Source organism: Typopeltis vanoorti, chromosome 21, assembly GCF_054136105.1.
Source record: "Typopeltis vanoorti isolate ZY-2024b chromosome 21, IOZ_Tvanoo_1.0, whole genome shotgun sequence".
In the NCBI taxonomy this organism is placed as follows: Eukaryota; Metazoa; Arthropoda; class Arachnida; order Uropygi; family Thelyphonidae; genus Typopeltis; species Typopeltis vanoorti.
The window spans coordinates 24,389,910-24,410,700 of record NC_143569.1 but is presented as its reverse complement, the minus strand read 5'-3'; the positions used below and the strand labels follow the sequence as shown (position 1 = coordinate 24,410,700).

The 20,791-nt window shown below is 35.7% G+C and overlaps 1 protein-coding gene across 3 annotated transcripts in view; it reads left to right on the top strand.

The window, feature by feature from the left end:
- Pask (PAS domain containing serine/threonine kinase) overlaps window positions 1-20,791 on the top strand; it is a 401,386-nt gene that overhangs the window by 49,259 nt on the left and 331,336 nt on the right. For 2 of the 3 annotated variants that reach the window (XM_090411081.1, XM_090411082.1), the window contains one exon: window positions 16,326-16,587. In XM_090411081.1, coding sequence (XP_090267207.1) covers window positions 16,326-16,587 — 262 coding nt within the window. Of the gene's footprint in view, window positions 1-16,325; window positions 16,588-20,791 lie in introns of those variants that run through there. The other variant, XM_090411083.1, reaches the window with a different exon arrangement.

Sequence of the window (20,791 nt, the reverse complement as noted above, 5' to 3'; positions counted from 1 at the left end):
CTCTTTCCAGACATACCATCTTAAGCGCAAAGTTATGCTTTTTAGACAAGAAATGTGATTTATTTTTTGATTGATTAAACACCTGGAATATATCACCTTTTGAGAAACCAGTCAGTACTGCTGTTTTTAAAATCATGGCTCCAGCCAGACAGGCACCAACAATAAACCCTTTATCGACTCCAAAAGAGCCTTTGTTTTTCCCATTATGATCAATACCATTCACGATTACTGACTAGCAGCATTCTTAAATAATTGCCTACAGCATGTGATGACACGTGGCTAAGTATTTTGTATATACACTGCTTAAGTGACTTTTACATATATCTGCATAAAGTTTTTTTAGTTCAGTTGCCAGTATGTATAGATGTCTTTCATTGCTTGGAGGCTTGAAGTGTCTATTGCCATATTTTATCTCCTGAGTAAGGTCTCCACTTTCTTTACCTTCCTTATTTAGTATCGTTTAACATGTTCATGTTGGGAAATGTTTTTCACCTTTATCATACTGAGGACTTCTCATTACCATTTGCATGCCTCATCTGTGTTGTGTGTGCAGACTGAAGTGATGCAAACTTTATACTGCATGTTAGTTGCAACTCTTTTGGTAGAATTTTATTTGAAGTTGCATTTGGGATCTGTCTTAATGACATAAAAAATTTCAAATGCAATTGAACAAACACATATTTCATGTAATCAAAAGGACAAATATTAGGACAATTGTTTTTAGTTAGATGCTGTGTTTAGCAGTACAACAAACGATTTTGCTTGACTCTATTCAGCATAGTTTCTGTGGGAGGGGAACTGTGTTTCATTAGGTTTTTCTCTCTTTTATTCCAGTTGTCTCTAATTGCACTATTTGTTGACAAATATATTACACAGACTGCAAATATCTCTGTACCTTATTCAGTGATACAATAAAACTACTTGTTTATCTTGTGTCTACAGTATATAGTGGCTGTTGGGGAGGGCATGTATGTATGTGTATATATATATATATATATATATATATATATATATATATATATATATATATATATATAGGGATAACTGCTTCCAATCTTCAGACATTGTAGATGTAGGGAGTAAATATTCATATATTTCTAACAGAAAATGAATCCTTCTGCATTCTATAAGAAGAATGCATATCAAGAAAGGGATCAAACTAGATAACATATGAATGTAGGAAATCTACATTCTAGTGATGAGTTTCCTGAGCTGCTTTTGAAAAGAAAAAAAAAACTGCATCTGATGAAGTTTGAATTTTAGAAGATATAGTAAATAATTCAGATGATGGTTTCAATTGTATCTTCAGAGCAGGTCCTCATCTGATGAAGAAGATATTTTATAAAGTAATGGTTCTGAGTTTTCCCTTTCTAACGAATGGAATCTGGTAAGTACTATGGTAGTACTGGTTCAGGAGTAAACTAAAGAAGATGAGCTACTTTTATCACTTGATGAGGAAAATCCATCTGCAGTGTACTCTGTGTTTCTAACTGATGGACTAATTGAATATATGGCTAGAGAAACTAATACGTAATCAGATCAGTGCTTATCTGCACTTCTGGCAGAAGTTATGTTGAAGAAACAGAAACATGAAGAAATAATAGCCATGGAAAACAAAAATGGCATTAAAATACTGAAATAGACTCACAAAAAAAAAAAAAAAAAAAAAAAAAAAAAAAATCAGTAACTATGGTGACAACTTAGAGATCATCATTTGGATTGGCAAACTCCAGCTAAACAAGGGAATTCCAAGAAATGGATACCTGCATCCAAAGAAGAATTTTTTTTTTAATCTTATGGGGATAATACATGTTTTTGAAATATGTTCGTACTGATCAAAGAATTCCATTTATACAAACTGGAGAATACACAATGCAATGTGCAGGGACAGATTTCTGTAATTGCTTAAGTATTGGCATTTTTGTAACAATGATGTGGAGATTAGTGATCGTCTGTAAAATATGCAAGAACAAGTTGTTTCAAGCTTTCAAAAAGCAGTTTTGCCTAGACAAACGTAATTGATGAGAGCATGATTCCCTGGTTTGAGAGGCTTTTCTTTAGACAGTATATTCCAAGCAAGATTCATAAATGATAATATTGGAGTTCTTGACAAATAACAGGCTGATTTGGAAGGAGATTGTTAATTAATTGGTAATGATATAAGTTTTTCATGTAGTACTAGCATAATATCCTATACACCTGTTGAGGATACATATCAGGAATTTGATGATGATTCTTAAATATGGCATCAAAGTGTACATTCTGTTTACCAGCTGACTACACATACATCTGTGTGTTCAAGTAAAGGTGACACATTGGGTGGTCGGGGCCATGCTCATTTTCCATCACTTTGAAATTTCTTGATGGCCTCTTGAATATAGGAAGGATTTTATTTTCAGATAATTTTTATACAAGTTTTGCACTTGCTAAGGACTTCTCTCTAAGGCAGGGGGTCTTCAACCTTTCAGACAGTGTTAAAAATTTCAATGAAGCCTGTAGGTCACTAAGCTATACTGTGATATTTAGAATTGTAAGATGCTTTCCAGATTCGCTGTGCATTTGATACTTTACATAAAATCCTATAAAAATAAACAAACTCAGCTTTAAGAGCATAGGTAGGAGTTAGGTTTCACGATAAGTAGATACAATTAATACTTGAAAAAAGATAATTTAATGAAGAAAACATTCAATTTTTACAATGTCAATGGGCAACTCGGCAATGTATTTCCTTGACCAGCTTGTCGATGTTGGCATCAATGTTGGAAATCATTATGCACAGAGTATTCTTGAGATGTTGGTCCATAATCTGAGTTCTTGTCTTGGACTTCACATTCTTCATTCTGGAGAAGAACTGCTCACATAAGTATGTGCTTCCTAATAAAGTGCACATCTTCAAAGAATGCCGGCAAAGATTAGGGAATGCATCCTCAGAAATATAGTCTTCATAAAATCTAAGCAAGGGCACATTGAATTATTTTTCTCTCAAAGAAGACTTGTTTTGGAATTCAAGCAGCTCCATTTGTACTGAGCCTGGCATTTCGGCAGCATTGACACTGAATGGCATTGAAAATAAATCTAAAGACCGTTGGTTATGAAAATCACTAAATCTCTCTTCGAACTCACTTTGCGACATGGCTAATTTGTAACGTATTCATTAAGAGACGAACAGTTGGACTCAGTGAGAAGCTGAAAATGAGTTGCTTTTTTTGCAAGTTGTGCCTCCCAAAGTTTGAGCTTGGCCACAAAAGCTTTGATGTGATCAAACAAAGTGTGCACCAGTTGATCTTTGGATTGTAACTGCATATTTAGGTCGTTCATATGCAACGAGATGTTGGTCACAAAGTCTGTCATCCACTTTGGATCATTAAATTCTGCAATTGGCCTCACCTTGGTTTGCATGAACTGCTGTATTTCGCTCCTTGAGTCAAAGACTCTTTTAATAACCTTCCCTCCCCTCAACCAACGCAAATCACTATAATAAATCACATCGCCGCAATCCGTTTCGCACTCTTGAGTCAAAAACTCTTGGAATTGATGATGATGATTCAATTCCCTAATGATGTTGATGACAGTCACAATGACTTTCATGACATTCTCAAATCCAATAGTTTTTGGGCACAAATTCTCCTGGTGGATTAAACAGTGGTAATGGACGAAATCTTTTCCTTCCCTCAGTTACCACACCCTCGAGGTTGGTTAAGCTGAGGTCTAAACGCTGGAGTGTTTTCTTGGCAGTTTCAAGAATATCAGTGCCTTTGGTCGTTCTCTTCATAGGTACGAGTGCTAGCAGTTCTTCTCTCACATTGAATTGTTGATCAATGCCACGGACAAAGATAGCCTGTTGTGCTGTATCCTTCACATCTGTGCTCTCATCTAAAGCAAGTGAATGTGACGTAAATTCGGACGATCGTTTTTTTTTTAAAGTTCTTTCAATGTCATTGGCAAGTTTTTTGACATGGTGTGCTACAGTTATTCCAGACAAACTCAGTTTTTTAAACACTTCCTTATTATTTGGGCACAGAATATCCCCAGCAGCAATGACACTCTTTCACAAACTTGCCATCCAAGAAGGCTTAGCTATTACATACCTTACTTTGACACATGCTTTGCTCTCTTCCCTTTGCTTTTTAAACGTACTCTACTGGCATTTTAAATCAATTTGGAGACGGTTCACTTTGTCCACATGATGCCGCCCTTGAAGGTAATAGAAATTGGATGCATGGTGTCATTTCATATTGTATTCTTTTGATACTGACACTGACTCACGACAAATTAAACACACTAGCTTATCGTCGATCAGCACAGAAAAGTACAAGTTGGTCCACTTTTCATTAAAAACCCGACAAGAATCACTTGATTTACGCTTTTTACTTGTAGACGCCATAGTGATGGAAGGTGAACCCAAAAAATTATCCAAAATGGCTGTGTAACGGTTATTATTCACTGAATATGTCTCATACTAATGAAAAAAGTCTGACAATATAAAACCACAATAGGCTATGGTTGACACGACGAACCTGCATGCGCTTATACACGAATATCACACTGTTAATGACTAACTGACTGCGGGATATGATCCTCTTGTATTTATATTAAAATAATGAAGTATCGACAACCTTTGAGATGTAACTGGAAGGCAGTAGACAGCACACTCGAACAAACTACTGCTTCAGCCATCTACCTGTGACATTAGTACTAGTACTTAAGTAACGCTTGGCGCTGGTAGATGGCTGAAGAAGCATGTCTATTTAATATTTATTTTTATAGGATTTTATGTAAAGTATCAAATGGCACAGAATTCCTTGTGAATCTGGAAAGCATCTTGCAATTCTAAATACCGCAGTATAACTTAGTGGCCCGCAGACTTCATTGAAATTATTTTTTATTTAATCGCATTTTAATGTTAAGTAGTTATTTTTTCAAAATGTCTGGTGGGCCATGGCAAAGAACTCTACGGGCCACAGATGGCCCATTGGCCATGCATTGAAGACCCCTGCTCTAAGGGAACATTACTCTGTGGAACAATGAGGAATAATAGAGTTGGACTTCTGGCAGAAGTTTTGCTAGAAGTGCAATTTTTGGCAGAAGTTATGTTGAAGAAACAGAAAAATTAAGATATAATCATCATCATCAAATTCCTGCCATGTACCCTCAAGGGATGTACAGGATATGATAGTACTACATGAAAAAAATTACATCATTACTAACTTCCAATCTACAATTTTCCTCCAAATCAGTCTGTTACTTGTCAAGACTCCAACATTATCAGATCTTATATTTCTATTGTCTAAGGCACTTTGTACCATATCAATCCACCTATATCTTGGTCTTCCTCTGGGTCGTTTTGCTGCCAACCTGGCAGAGAACACTTGTTTTGCTAATCTTTCCTTGCCCATTCTGTTTAAGTGATCATACCACCTGAGATTAGCTCTGCTAACGCATTCCTGGATGCTGACAATGTCAAGTTCTTTCCTAATATCCTCATTTTTAATATGATATAGCCATTGATGCCATTTGTTCACGCCTCTAATCTTTCTCAGAACTCTCATATCTGTGGTCTCTAGTCTTTGGTCAAGTGTTTTACTTCTGACCCAGCTCTCAGATTCATAAGTTAAAACTGGTTTGAACACTGTCTTGTATACAGCTAATTTAGTGTTCCAACTAATTTCTCTCTTATTCCATATGAATTTATTCAATTGACTTCCTACCATACCAGCTTTGCTGATTCGTTTGTCTATTTCTATATTTAATTTACCATCTTCAGTAAACATCGTGCCTGAGTAGCTGAAATGTTTTACTTGTTCCACAGGTTCTCCATTCACAATAGAGTTGACATTTTCATTGATTCTGCCTATTTCCATTGTCTTTGTCTTTTAATTGCTGACCTTCATACCATATCTATTACAACAGCTATTCAATTTAGTCGTCCGCACGGTTAGCCTAGTTGCTTTGCGCTTCGCAACCATATGCCTGGGGAAGGAGTGTCCTAGGTTAGATTCCCATCAGAGACGTGAGGAGCTTAAGGATCTTCCTCAGCCAAAGCCAAGTTAGCCGGTCTTGGGCGCAGGCAGTAGGGTTTTTTCCGCCAGTTTATCTGGGGTGTTTCATCCCGCAAGCAGGCAAACTGGCTCTGTGAACACACAGGAATACAGCCAAGAATACCTTGAGGCATAGGAGTGATCATTCTATCCTTGTATTTCGGTTACGAAATCCAAGCATGCTTGGAAGGTTGTGGGCCTTAAAAGCCTGTTAAAGCCATTGGGATAAGATAGATTCAATTTAATCAGAGAATCTTGCAGACTTGTAGCGGATTTATTTAGAAGTATAACATCGTCTGCATAAAGCAAAGAGCTGACATTAACATCTCCAATTCTGATATCATTTTTAATACCACTTTCCTTCATAATGTGATCCATATAGATAATGAATAACAGAGGGGATAATGTACATCCTTGTCTCACACCAGATTTAACATTAAATTAAACCATCTTCCTGTACTTCCTTCAATTCTAACTGCTGACTTACAACTCAAATAAAGACTAAGTATTGCTTGATGTAATGCCCCATTGACACCATATTGAATGGCTTCTCTCTTGGCACCTTGTCATATGCCTTTTCAAAATCAACAAAACTTAAATACAGAGATCTTTGTTATATTCCCATACTTTCTCGACTATTTGTTGTAAAGTGAAGATCTGATCCTGACAGCGTCTATTTGGCCTGAATTCAGCTTGTTCTTCACCAAGCTTTTCTACCACAATTCTTCTCAACCGTTTCTCAAGTTTACTTGCATATATCTTACCAGGAATACTCAGTAGGAATATACCTCTGTAATTCTCACATTCAGTTTTATTTCCCTTTTTATATATGGGTACTATGAGAGCTCTACTCCAATCATCGGGAATTCGTCCCTCTGTCCAGGCTTTCTGAACTATGCATTGCAGCCACTGTAAGACTTTTATACCACCATACTTCAGCATTTCTGGTTGAATATCATCTACTCCTGCTGCCTTTCCACATTCCAAGCCTTTGATGGCTTTTTCTACTTCAAGTATGGATGTGTATTCCTGACTGCATGCCTGGTCAGTGTTTTTTACAACTTTGATGTCATCACTGCTTGTTTCATTTAGCAGTTTTTCAAAGTAATTATTCCATACTTCAAGGATATCTTTTTCTCCTGTTTTCATGTCACCTTTATCATCTCTAACTCATTTTACAGCACTCTTTCCTCCATTCCTAAGCTTCTTCAACAACCTCCAGAATATTTTGCCACCTTCTTGATATTTATTTTCTATATTCTTGCCAAAGTCCTCCCATGACTTTTGTTTAGCTAGTTTTACACAGTGTTTAGCATTCTTGTATTTGTCTCTATATTCTCTAAGAGCACAAGCTGACTTATTTGACAGGAACTTTTGATATGCCTTCTTCTTTTCCTTCACTGCCTCTTTAACTTCCTGTGCCCACCAGGGAGTTCTGATTTTTTTATCCTTGCAAACAACCTCACCACATGCCTCTCTTGCAGAATCAATCAATGTTTTCTTCAGAGTTTGCCACTGAATCTCCAAGGTTTGATTCTCAAACTCTTTAATTTTTTCTTCAATAATCTTTGTGTATATTAATCTACAGGTCACATCTGAGAGCTGCTCAGCTTTTATTCACTTTAAAACTTTCTTACATGTTATTCTGTTCAATATGAAATTCAATTTTATCCTGCTCAAGACTAAATAGTGATCACTTCCAATTTCAAATCGTCTATACACTCTGGTGTCCTGTACCAGGGTGAAAACATCACTATCAACAATAACATAGTCAATGAGATTTTTCTTATTACTAGCCTCTTCTCTCCATGTGAATTTCTGTACATTTTTATGTTGGAACATGGTGTTAGTAATAACCAGTCCATGTCCTGAGCAGAAATCCAACAGATGTATGCCATGATTATTAGCTTTGCTCTTTTCTCCAAATTTTCCCAAAATATTTTTGTATGTCTCACAATCATTTCCTATTCTGCTATTTCGATCTCCAACAAGGACCAACTTTTCCTTTTTCATTGTGTCAGTTGCTTTTTCTAAATCCTCAAAAAATTCCTCCTCTTCTACCTTAGTAGAACCTTCTGTGGGACCATAAGCACAAATAAGTCTCATTGTCCAGTTCCCCATTCTGATATTTGCCCACATCTCTACTTGAGAGAGTTTATTTTTCACTTGGTTAGAATATAATAAATTTAGTTTAATCCTTTATCCAAGTGTGAGCAAACAAAGTTTGCGCCTGAAAGTATCTTCAGGACTGTGGTAAGGTGGTACACCACCACCCAAAACCTTACCCCATTCCTGAAGATTCTTTCAGGTGCAAACTTTGTTTGCTCACACTTGGATAAAGGATTAAACCAAACCACCCAAAACCTTACCCCAATCCTGAAGATACTTTCAGGTGCAAACTTTGTTTGCTCACACTTGAATAATGGATTAAACTAAATTTATTATAGTTTAACCAAGTGAAAAATAAACTTTCAACATCTTTCTCTAAATCCAGAGTAATTTATTAAAAAAGGGTAGGACACCATTTGGCAACTCCTATAGGTAGAGATGACCTGCTAATGCTTCTGCCTGGTATCTCCACTCGGGTCTGGCTCCCACTGAAGAGACCTCAATAAAGGTCGAAACTAGTCTTGTGGCCCTTCCTTTAATGCATAACATTAGACATATCTGCAAGGAGATGTGTTTTGCATTATGGGAGATACTGAGACAGGAGTGTTGGTAGCTTGCTCCACCTTTGCAAGGAGTTTTCTGGTGTTGTACCACCTTGCCCCAGTCCTGAAGATACTTTCAGGCACAAACTTTGTTTGCTCACACTTGGATAAAGGATTAAACTAAATTTATTAATCTCTACTTGAGACTGACTGCCATTCAAGAAGATTAGCCTCGTATTTTGTGTTGAATGCTATGGCTACACCTTCTTTTCCTTGATTGTCATTGCCTGAATATAACATTTTGTATTTAATGCTCAGAAAGATCTCACCAGTTTAGGTCTTTTTTGTTTCAGTCACACCTATTATGCCGATCTGGTACTTATCTAATTCCTCAGCTAGCTCCATTTCTTTGACATTCAGGCTTCTTATGTTGATAGTACCGATCTTTAACTCTGGTGATGTTGAGTTGGAGTTTGTTTTCAGATTTGTTCCAGTAGCTGACTTTTCGCTGTTCACCCTGGTTCCCTGGCGAAAACAATGGGAGCCTTGTTTAACCGGGCAACGCCCCAGCTGGCATGAAATTTTGTCATGTTATACCATCATTTTGTATATTGGTTTAAGCCAATAAGAATACAATTTGGTTGGCTAAATCCCAAATTGCTAGCCCATCCTCGTTCGTTCAGTATCCAAGTAGATACCCAACAGGGTGCACCACGAGAAGGTGAGGATTGGACATTAGGTCAGAAGCCCTGGTCGGTTCTCCACATTCCTTTAAAGGCTATGTGGAGGTCTCCTCTCAGTTATACAGCTTTGACCCTTAAGCACCCCACAAACGAAGATATAATAGCCATGGAAAACAAAAAAGGCATTGAAATACTGAAATCGACTCACCAAAAAAAAAAAAAAAAACCCCATCAGTAATTATGTTGACAACTTACAGATATCGTCGTTTTGAGTTAGTAAAGAGTGCTCGTAAGAATAGGGCAGGGTAGTAAGTACAGAAATCCAGGTGCCGTGTGCTCATTTATAATGTTGCTAAGAAAGGTGTTGATCTGTCAGACCAGATGGCATGTTTTTATTCCACTCTCAGAAAGACTGTCAAATGGTATAAAAAAAAATCACCACGGAAGTACTCTGAAACAGCTCTTGTGAATGCATGGATTAATAACCGAAAATTCACTTCTAAAGGAAATATCTCCATTCTCCACTTCCGAGAGATAATCATAAAATTTATTTATTTATTCATATGGAGTTTCCTCCCTTTTCTCCCCCCTCCCTATTTGGGTGAGTTGAGCCCTCCCCCCTCATAGGTTGTTAAGTATTTATGGCTGTAGATCCGTGTGTTCACAGGGCCGTTTGCCTGCTTATTGGATGAAAAACCCCAGATAAACTGAGGGAAAAAACCTTGTTCTCCATGCCCAAGACTGGCTAACATGGCTTTGGCTGAGGAAGATCCTTAAGCTCCTCATGTCAGTGACGGGAATCGAACCCAGGATACTCCTTCCCCAGGCATATGGTTGCGAAGCACATAGCCACTAGGCTAACCACGCAGACAATCATAAAATAATTTTTATATACAGGAGAGACTATATCTAAAAAAAGATTACAATGAAAAGGCAAAACATTCATCATTTGATCGGTAAATACTGCAGGAAATCTAAGAAGGTGACAACATACTTTATAAACTCTGATGGGCAACCTTCCATGTGTTTTAATGCGATTCATACATATGAATAATTTACTACTTTTAAAATAATGTAGTCATGTTATGGTATCCATAAATAAAATTTTTCCTGTGCATAAGCAAAATAGTTATGGTGAGCTTTTAAAATAAAATGTCTATATAAGGAACAAAATTATTTATGTATGTATATTACTTTCATGTAAAACAACATTGATCATTAGTCAATAAAAAAGTTATCACAGAATAAAGTGAGAGTAAAACCTGCTTATATGAATGACTCCAATTACTACAAATCATTGATGAATGTTATTCATTTTATGAATGCACCAACACTCACATGAACCAGCATTATCTCTGCAGTTGTTGATCGTCAGTGCGTTTGGTTCTATTCAAGTTCTCTGAATCCGCCCTTCAGTGTGTATCATAATTTTGATAAGTTTACTATCTAATTCGAAGTGTTTTTATTTAGTTGTGTTGTGGTGTTTGTCTAATAATTATTTAATATGGCTTCTAAAAAGTGCAGTGATGAAAATAAACAGAAAAAGAGAGCACCAGCTATTGAACTCAAGAAATGAGATGCAATTAAAAAGGCTGGTGTGATGAAAGGGGTGAAAACTTTGTATCCTAAAGATCTCAGGCTGTTGAGGAAATGGAGAAACTTTGGTTAGTGTGGGTTAATGATAAACAAATGGCAGGTGACAGTATTTTGAAGGCAATAATTTGCGAAAAAGCTAAGCAACTACATAGTGATCTTAACCCCGGGATCTAGTCCTGACAGTGACAATTTTAAAGCTAATAGGAGATGGTTTGAGCATTTTAAAAAGTGAGCTGGGATCCATAGTGTAGTAAGGCATGGAGAGGCTGCCAGTGCTAACAGAGGCTGCTAATGAATTTGTGGATGAATGTAAAACTTATATAGGAACATAGGAATTTATTCCTCAACAAGTGTTTACTTGTGACGAGACAGGGCTTTTCTGGAAAAAGATGCTTAAGCAAACTTATATCACACAAGAGAAAGCACTGCCAGGACACAAACCGATGAAGGAACGGTTAACACTCTTGTTGTGTGGTAATGCTAGTGGTGACTATAAAATTAAACCTTTGTTATTGTTTCACTTAGAATCCCAGAGTGTTTAAATCAAACAGTGTAATAAAAAAGTAAACTAGATATGATGCGAAGATATAACAGTAAGTCTTGGGTAACAAGGCGATTTTTTATAGAGTGGATTGATAAAATGTTCGCTTCCCCCCAAAAGTGTAAAAAAAACTACCTTGAAAAGAACAATCTACCCCTTTGAAAGTACTTCTTGTGCTGGACAATGCTCCTGCTCACAATCCACCCCCCCACCCCACAGGCTTGGAGGATGATTTGGGTGAGCACAATTTATAAAAATCAAATTTCTACCTCCTAATATTACTCCTCTTATCCAACCCATCGATCAGCAGAGCCTTTCCAGTTTCAAAAAAACTTTATACAAAAGGCTTTGTTTCAAAGATGTTTTGGAGTCAACACAACTGACCCTCAGGGACTTTTGGAAAAAGCACTTGAACATCTTGCATTGTTTGAGGCTTATAAATAAAGCATGGGGAGAAGTTTCTTTGAAACTATGAACTGAGCCTGGAAAAAATGGTGGCCTGAGTGTGTGACATTTATTTTGAAGGTTTTCCTGCAGAGCCAGCAGAATCTGTGGTTGATGAAATTGTGCGGCTGCACAGATCCATGGGATTTGAAGCGAATAGATCTGATGTAGAGGACTTGGTGGAAGATCCTCAAAGAGAGCTTACCACTGAGTAGCTGAAAGAACTGCAAGAGCAGCAGCATGAGTAAGTTAAGGAACGTTTTTCGGAGGAGGAGGAGGAGTAGCTCAGTAAGCGAACCATTTCCACTGCTGAAATTAAAGAACTGTGTTTCCATTGGGAAAAAATCCAAACCACTGTAGAAAAGTGGCACCCTTATGTATCTATGGTTAATAACAGTGTTAACATGCTTAATGATAATGATAATATCATTGCATTTTAGAAAAAAAAATTTAAGAACAAGACAAACCCAGAGACAACTCTAGATAAGTTTATAATCAAAGTTAAAGAATCGCCATCTAGTCCACCCACAAAAAGATGGAAAAGAGTAATGACACCTGAGGGGTAGTTACCTGACATTTTTATGGAGAGTGATTCACCTTCAAAATAATTTCCTCCCTCCTTCTCCTCCCCATATATCTTCAGTAAAGCTAAGGTTCATGTTATACTCTTATTTTAATTTTTTATTTTAATTATGATAATGTGTAAAAATTTTTCATGTGGAACAAATTAATTTATTTTACATTAATTCATCATCAGTTTTCCTAACAGGCACTTAAGCGCCCACGACTTTGCTACCGTAACTCGGGCATAAGGCTAATCACCTTATCCTTGAGTTACGGTTGCAAAGTCCAAGAACAGTTGAAAAGTTGTGGGCGCTTAAGTGCCTGTTAGGACAACTGATGATGAATTAATGTAAAATAAATTAATTTGTTCCATATGAGACCTGCTAACTTACCTTTTGTCGAAAGAGACCAGATAAAGGTTCCTCACGGCATGAATGTTTGTGATTGTCCTACAAACTTTGTGTGGAAAGGGAATCTATGACCCTACCACTTCTTCTAGCAGAAGACATTGCCAAAACCGTGTGAGGTACGGCAGTGACCATACGACATCTACAGACATCAAATGTGAATTTTTTTTTTTTTCTTACGTCACTGACGTGAGGAAATGTCATGACTTTTGTTTTCTTTTGTGAAATTTTTACAACATATCATTGACTTATTTTGTTTAATTCCTAAACTGATTTTTGAAAGTCATCTTCATTGTCTTGTAATGTAATCTGATCAGTATACATATTGAATAGAGTTGGAGATAAGCTACATCCCTGTCTGACACCCTGACTTATTTCAATCTCTTCTGTTAATTTATTACCTAACTGTAACTGTATCTTTGTATAGCTTGTACCAAATGCAATAGATATCTTTTTTTTTTTATATTATATTCCATAGTTTTTCCTGTGTAGTTTATCAAAATCTTTCTAGTAATCTATAAAGGCCATATGAATCTCTAACTTAAATTTTCGTCTTTTTTTTTCCAATAATTTGTTTTAGCTGTTATTCAAATTAAGGGGATATTAAATCCCACATTGTTTTAAAACCGAATATGAAACTCAAAGATTGGAATCAGAGAGTTTCATGCCGAATATAGTAAACTGTAAAAGTATCGGCGGTTACTAGCGTGAGCTAATGCAAGTAGTCCTAGTACATAGTGCAATCTCAGGCAACTCGTTGCAAAGGTGGGGAAAGTTCTGATCGCTAATCTTGGTATTTTCCATAATGTAAAAACACATTTCCTAGGAAATGTATGCTGTTATTACATTATGGTGGGAGGTCACTACCCAGACCGGTTTCAGCCTTTTTTGAGACTTCATCAGTGAGTAGCTAGACCAAATAGATACCAATGGGTATAGCGAAAAGAACTTCTATACTCTGCTATACGAGTTGTCTTAATGTAACTTAATGGTTGCACCTGTTTGACAACTCGTATAGCAGAGTATATAAGTTCTTTTCGCTATACCCTTTGGTATCTATCTGGTCTAGCTACTCACTGATGAAGCCTCAAAAAAGGCTGAAACCGGTCTGGGTAGTGACCTCCCACCATAATGTAATAACAGCATACATTTCCTAGGAAATGTGTTTTTACATTATGGAAAATACCAATATTAGCGATCAGAACTTCCCCCACCTTTGCAACGAGTTGCCTGAGATTGTACCACGTACTAGGACTACTTGCATTAGCTCATGCTAGTAACCGCTGATAGTTTTATAGTTTACTATATTCAACATGAAACTTTCTGATTCCAATCTTTGAGTTTCTTATTCGGTTTTAAAACAATGTGGGATTTAATATCCCCTTAATTTGAATAATGTTTATATCGCCGAAATGAAGCATATTGGCTCTTTATATTTAAGTGTTTTAGCTGTATTATGGTGATTTGTGCTGTATCTCTTTGTTTGTTATTTAATTTCCTTAATATTTTGAAAACTGTCTTGTCTTCCATGTATGTCTTCCTCTATTTTATTAATAAATCTGTCCCAAGAATCATTCTGAGCTTTCCATTTTAGCTATATTTCTTTTGTTTTTGTATATTTCTTCTGTTTACTTTTGTATGTTTTTGAGGGAGTAATTTGTATGTCATTTGTTTTTCTTTAATTGCATTTTCTATATCTGTGTTCCAGATTTTTAATGTTTCTCTTTTTAGTATTTTATTTTTCTTTCCAAGTACTTCAGATGTTACTTTATGAATTAATTTTTTCCAAGTTTTCCATTCTTCTTCCTCTGTAAACATGTACACCTCTCACACATGGAGCTAGTTTCTGATTAGTATTGATATAATCAATTATAGATCTAGTCCCAACAGTGACTAGATCTATATCATGATCTTAAGCATCACCACTAGAAGCTCTGATATGTCGGTCCACTCTACTATCTAGCATAATAAAACCATGTATATCTTTTGTTTCCTTTTATTTTTTATTTTTTTTTTGTTGTTGTCATGACTAAAGTATAATAACTATTAATCAAATACATTGTTTTTTAATATATTCTGAAAAGAAATTTTGTTTCACCCATCCCACTCGCCACAACGCTAGATTTGTTAAAATCAAAGAAACCGTTACAAATAGCGGAGCACGCAACAATACACAGGAACAAAATTGGCAGTAATTTTGCTCACTTTGCCACATGGTTAGGTATGTGACAAGCAAGCTACTATCTTGCCGATTGGACGTGTGAAGTTGGTGTTCATGGAACCTTTTTTGATTTAAGTTGTTTTTTATTTTAACTGTGATGCTGTATATTTTGGAGTTTACTGTCTTGTTGATGTCTAAGAGGTAAAATAAAAAATCAGGGAAATGTGCAGTGTGAGAAGATATATTTATAGACATGTAGCACATACATAGAGCATCCTATCTCCATCCCATAATGTGCCTTGACAATGTTCCTTGAATACCGTTATACTGCCTTCCTCCAGGCACGAGCTGGCCATGTAGGAGGCAGCAGGATCAGGTTTGGTCTTATCTTTCCAACTTTACTGCTGTACCTTTAAAGATGTGGGAGGCTTTGGAACTCTACAGTATGTTTAGAATGCCTCTAAAGGATATTACTCACACTGCATATTAAAAGATTGTGAAGGAAAGGAAACAGACCAGATTTCTTAGTCACGAACATAGCATCAGCTACTTCAAGGATCTCTGATAAGCAAGAAGGTGATGTTTTACTGGATGATGATGGTTATCTCTTCTACATGATAATTCTATATGACATTTTCTTCAACTGGGAAGGCATCTTTAACTGCAAGATTGCTGTCTGATGATACCAGAATCACTTTGATGAAAACAGACCACAACTTGAGAAGGCAGGCTTGACTTGAATTGACCAAGGACAGGCTGTATATTACACATCACCAGCTCATTAGTGGCCTATCTCCACTTACATTCTGAACTTCATTTATTGTTCCCAGAGGACAATTTTTGATATTTAAGCACGTTTTTTTTTTTTTTTTTTTTTTTTTTTTTTTTTTTTTTTTTGTGAAGATTACAAATTAAATATGTACCAAGACAAAAATGGATGATAGGAAGTGAGCAACAAGAAGTGCGTTTCTTTAATTTCCTTGTGAATGAGTGAATACATGTAATAAGAGGTGATGTTGATTCATTGGTTCCATTCAATTCTATAATATTTTTTAGACTTCTATATGGTTTTGATATAAGATAGTTTGTTCACAAGTTGACAGCTAGTTATAAAGCATAAGATACTTTAAAACTAGCTGTCAACTGATAACGGTATTTATTTAGTCAGATGAAACTAGAAATTACACAAACAGTTTCAGAATTGATGTGATTTATACCACTATTTTCTCTCTCATTGTAGTTCTTGTTACCATGGAAACATTTAAAGTCGAGTTTTCCACCCATGAAAGACCAGTTTGGTTCTCCTTCATATCCTTCACCTTTAGATCGAATCCGCAGCAATCGCCGTGAAAGAGCATTACAGTTGGGTCTCTCTCCATGCTTTGGTGAACTTTTTGATTCCAATCAGTCATTTCCTAGTGCAGCTCAGACTCACTCACAATACAGGGATGAAATTCTGGATATGGGTGACATCAGGAAGAGCACTCTGGATAAATTTAGAGGTATGGATAGATGCTTTTTATTTGATTCGCATTTTATTATTGAAAATTTTGTAGTATTGTGAACATGAAAAAACTAGCATACGTTGCAGGCTGATTAATGAATATTAATTCAAGTAAAACATTCTATAATGAGGTCTTAATACAAGAGTAAAATAGCACCTTAGTTATTTACATCATGTTTGAAATCCTGTTCCTTTTCTCTCAGAAGAGATCTTCAAATAAGATTTTTTCAGATTAAATTGTGTTATTTTAAGTTTTTCATAAATAAAGCCTGCTTATACCAAAGCACTTACCAAAGCCAGTGCTCCACTTGAAGACTGAAAAAAATTTGTGATGTAACTAACATTCAGAGTTCTTTATTGGTAGCTGGAATATGCAGGAACAAATAATTAAAATTTGCAAAAACTGCTGATCAATACATTTATAGTAATTCCCATTCTACTTTTTTTTCCCCTAAAACTGATTGTTATTTACTAGCACTCACAACTGGACTCCACAATTGAAAAGAAAATACTTTTATTTCTAACTGCTATAACAAAGAAACCGATTATATTCTTGATAAAATTATTAATAAAGAAATTTAAAGTTTATAATTACAGCAGTATCATAAAATTTGCTTATAACAAAGTTCTGTTAGAAAAATAGATAAAAGTTGTATATTTAGCAACAATAAAACTACTTTATGAACCTCTTTCTCTGCTTAAAAGTATTTAGTTCCTCTTGAAAACCCTTTCTCGTGGTTTTCAAGCAGAAAATCAAGATACATTGCATGGTATGCATTTGCAGCGTACCATACTTTGGTGAAACAGGTAATATTCTTTCAGGAAAAAAGAAACAACTTACTAGATTAGGTATCTCTATGATTATTTGAAAAGACATGCAATTCATATATCAAAATTGTGGTATAGAAATTGTATGCATAATCAAAAGTGCATCTCATACAAGAAATTCGATCATACAAAGATTTTAAGTAAAAAGCCTAAGTATCTTTTTAATTGATTGAACTGGTTGTCTTAACATAAAAACAAAGTACAAATGCTCATATGTGTTTTAGTATATGAATTTGTTGTGAATAAATACGTTATTCTTCATGCAGTTTCATTGTTTTTTGGATCCTTCTTAGTTTCATTTGTATCCATTCAGCTCATTGAAACCTTAAGATGTTAATGTGGGTCTCAAAAGCTTGGTTAAATGTTCATTAGTCAGCACAAAATGGTATGTTGATTTAATTAACTTCATAGTTGAATGCAGAGCCTGCATAGCACTGATGTGGATATCACACTGTTAGCATGCCGATATTCTAATATTTGTTTTCAGAAATATGCTTCCACAATTGTACAGATTATTTACAACTATTCTTGTTTTAAGTCTTCATCCCAAGATCCAGTAGCTATATTTCATGAGCAGTGATATCCAGGACTTGACATATTATGGAAAATCCTACTTGTCCATTACTCATTTTTTTTTAATGATATGTCTGCATAAGTTAATAGCTAATAATAAGGGTGAGTTGGTGATCATATTTGTCGAGCCATGGTTATAACCACTGTAATAAGCTACGGGGATTTGACATGAGATAATTGTGTATACTTATGTCGATTAGAAAATGACATGCGACAAGATGACTTAAGAGCTCTTAATTCACCAAATTTATTCTCAAGATCATTTGCAATTCTGTCTAATTGGCTGATGAAATCTTTGGAAATATGGCTTCATCTTCATGCAAAGTCTGTCCCAGTTTGTTGAAGCAAGGAAAATGACTTTTTTTTTGAGATTTCTTTGGAAGAACTTCACTTTGTTTTGTAAATTGAATATGAGTCATCCTTTATTTTAGAGAGAGAAATATGATGAGGCTAAATATACATCTGTAAAAAAAAAGTCTCTCTCTCTCACTTAACCACTGTAAGGTGTATAATTGGTTCAAAAAAAGAAAAAAAAAATGCTCACTTACAAACTAACTGACCTACCAAAACCGTAGCACATTATTGGGTAATTCTTCATCAGTTTCTTGGGGAAAGTTTTTGAACTGCTGATGTGTTTCTGCTTTTGTTGAAACAAAATTGACAGTAATTGATTTCTGAAACTTATAGCTCCTGATATTTAGATGCTTTGTGAATAGCAGATCTTAGTAGGAATGGATCTGCTCCAGTTATCATCCTGCAAGGCTAATAAATCTATTATTTTAAATTTACAATTACAAATTAATTGGAAGGTATTGATGAGAAATTATTATTATTATTACGTGACACCTCCAGGGAGTCCAAAGACTCATCGAGGGAGGGCACCTACCCTAGAACTCTGTCTCCACCACTCATTTCACTAACTATGATGAACCGTAACTACACTAGTATTTTCACAAATAATCACAAACATCCATGCCCACAGCAGAATTCGAACCCGCAACCTTTTGGTTGGAGACCTGATACGCTAACCACTCGGCCAACCAGACCAGCTGTTTTGATGGGTGACAAGACTGCATATTTGTGTTATTTTGACTAAAATATACCTGGATATTTTTGAGAGGAAAGATGATAGTCATTTGTAGAATATTGAAATTTAATTCTAAGAAAGGATTTTTATTAAGAATTAATGATGATACAACCAAAACCGCATGCTGTTAAAAATAATGTGAAAAGTGAAGAACAATGAATATTAAGGAAGAAATTTAGATTAATTATAGATATAGAATAGGAATATTATTATTATTTAAAAGATGCCTTCGGGGACTCATCGAGGGAGGCCACATACTACATACACCAGCTGTCATACTTGTTCTTGAATTCATTCACACTGCACACAAACACAAACAAACATCCCATGCCATTCCAATCATACACTACTCTGAGAGAAAAATCTAGATCTCATTTCTTCTTAGTGGCATTCATTCTCAGGTTCCAATGATGCCTTCTTATCCTTTCCCCATACAACGAAAAATTCCATCTACTTAAATTCTAGATGATCCTTTCAGAAATTGGTAAGTCTCAATTATATCACTCCTCTTTCCACCAAACTTTGCTTTGCAGTCTACAAATTGATTATCTTTATATTCAGCATTCCACAATCCTGATATAATTTTTAACACTCTCCTTTGCCTCTCTTCACTGTATCAGAATCACCAAATAAACAAGGAGACCAGACCCGTACACAATAGTCCAAGTGAGGTCTTATCAAGGCTTTGTAAAGTGGCAAAATAATATCCTTATCTTTACATGTCAAAGTTCATTTCAGCATTGCAATTATCCTCTGAGTTGTATTTGCAATCTTTGCTATATGACCCATAAACTTAAACTTACTATGTTCTAAACCTCGAAGATCCCTATCCTGATCAGTTTCTTCTGACCAATATACTGAAATATTGGATATCTAATCTGACCAAAATGCATGATTTTACATTTACTAACATTGAACTGATAGCCATATTGCCCACAATTATAGGCTATTCAAATCATTCTGCAAGCATTGCATATCAGCCACATTCCCAAATACCCTGCCTATCTTTGCATCATCAGCAAATAGTTGTATGTTGCCTGTCAAATCCTTCTCAGTGTCATTAACAATACAGACTGAATAACAGTGGTCCAAGGACTGATCTTGCATTACACCACTGTTTATTTTAAATCTTGCAGACTCGCATTCCCCTTATACCTCTTATCCATGCCAACATTTCATAATCCAATCCCTTTCTTCTTATTGTGCTATCTTCTATCGAAGGTCAGCGACCATCTTGGCGAACAAACTGCACTCTTGTGCTAATCTGAGCAGTTGTGCACTGCTCTTTCCTGTCCACGTCTTGATGTTGTCAAACCATGATATTCTTTTTCTTCCTCTAGTTCCTTTGCCACCAATTCTTCCTATCAAAATAGTTTGTAGAAGTTGGTATTTGCTTTTTCTCATGATGTGGCCAAGATATGTTTTTCGTTTCTTGATTATTTGTACAAGATGTTTAGCCTTGCCAATGGATTTTAAGACATCTTCATTGGTAATTTTTTCTGTCCATGATATCTTTAGCATTCTTCTGTATAGCCACATCTCAAAGGCTTCGATTTTCTTGATGGTTGTCGCCTTCAATGTCCATGTTTCAACTCCATAGAGCAGAATAGACCACACATAGCATTTCAGCATTCGGCATCTGACTTCCATGTTTAGGTCTTTATTGCAGGATAGTGTTCTCATTTTCATGAAGGACTGCCGTGCAACTTCAATC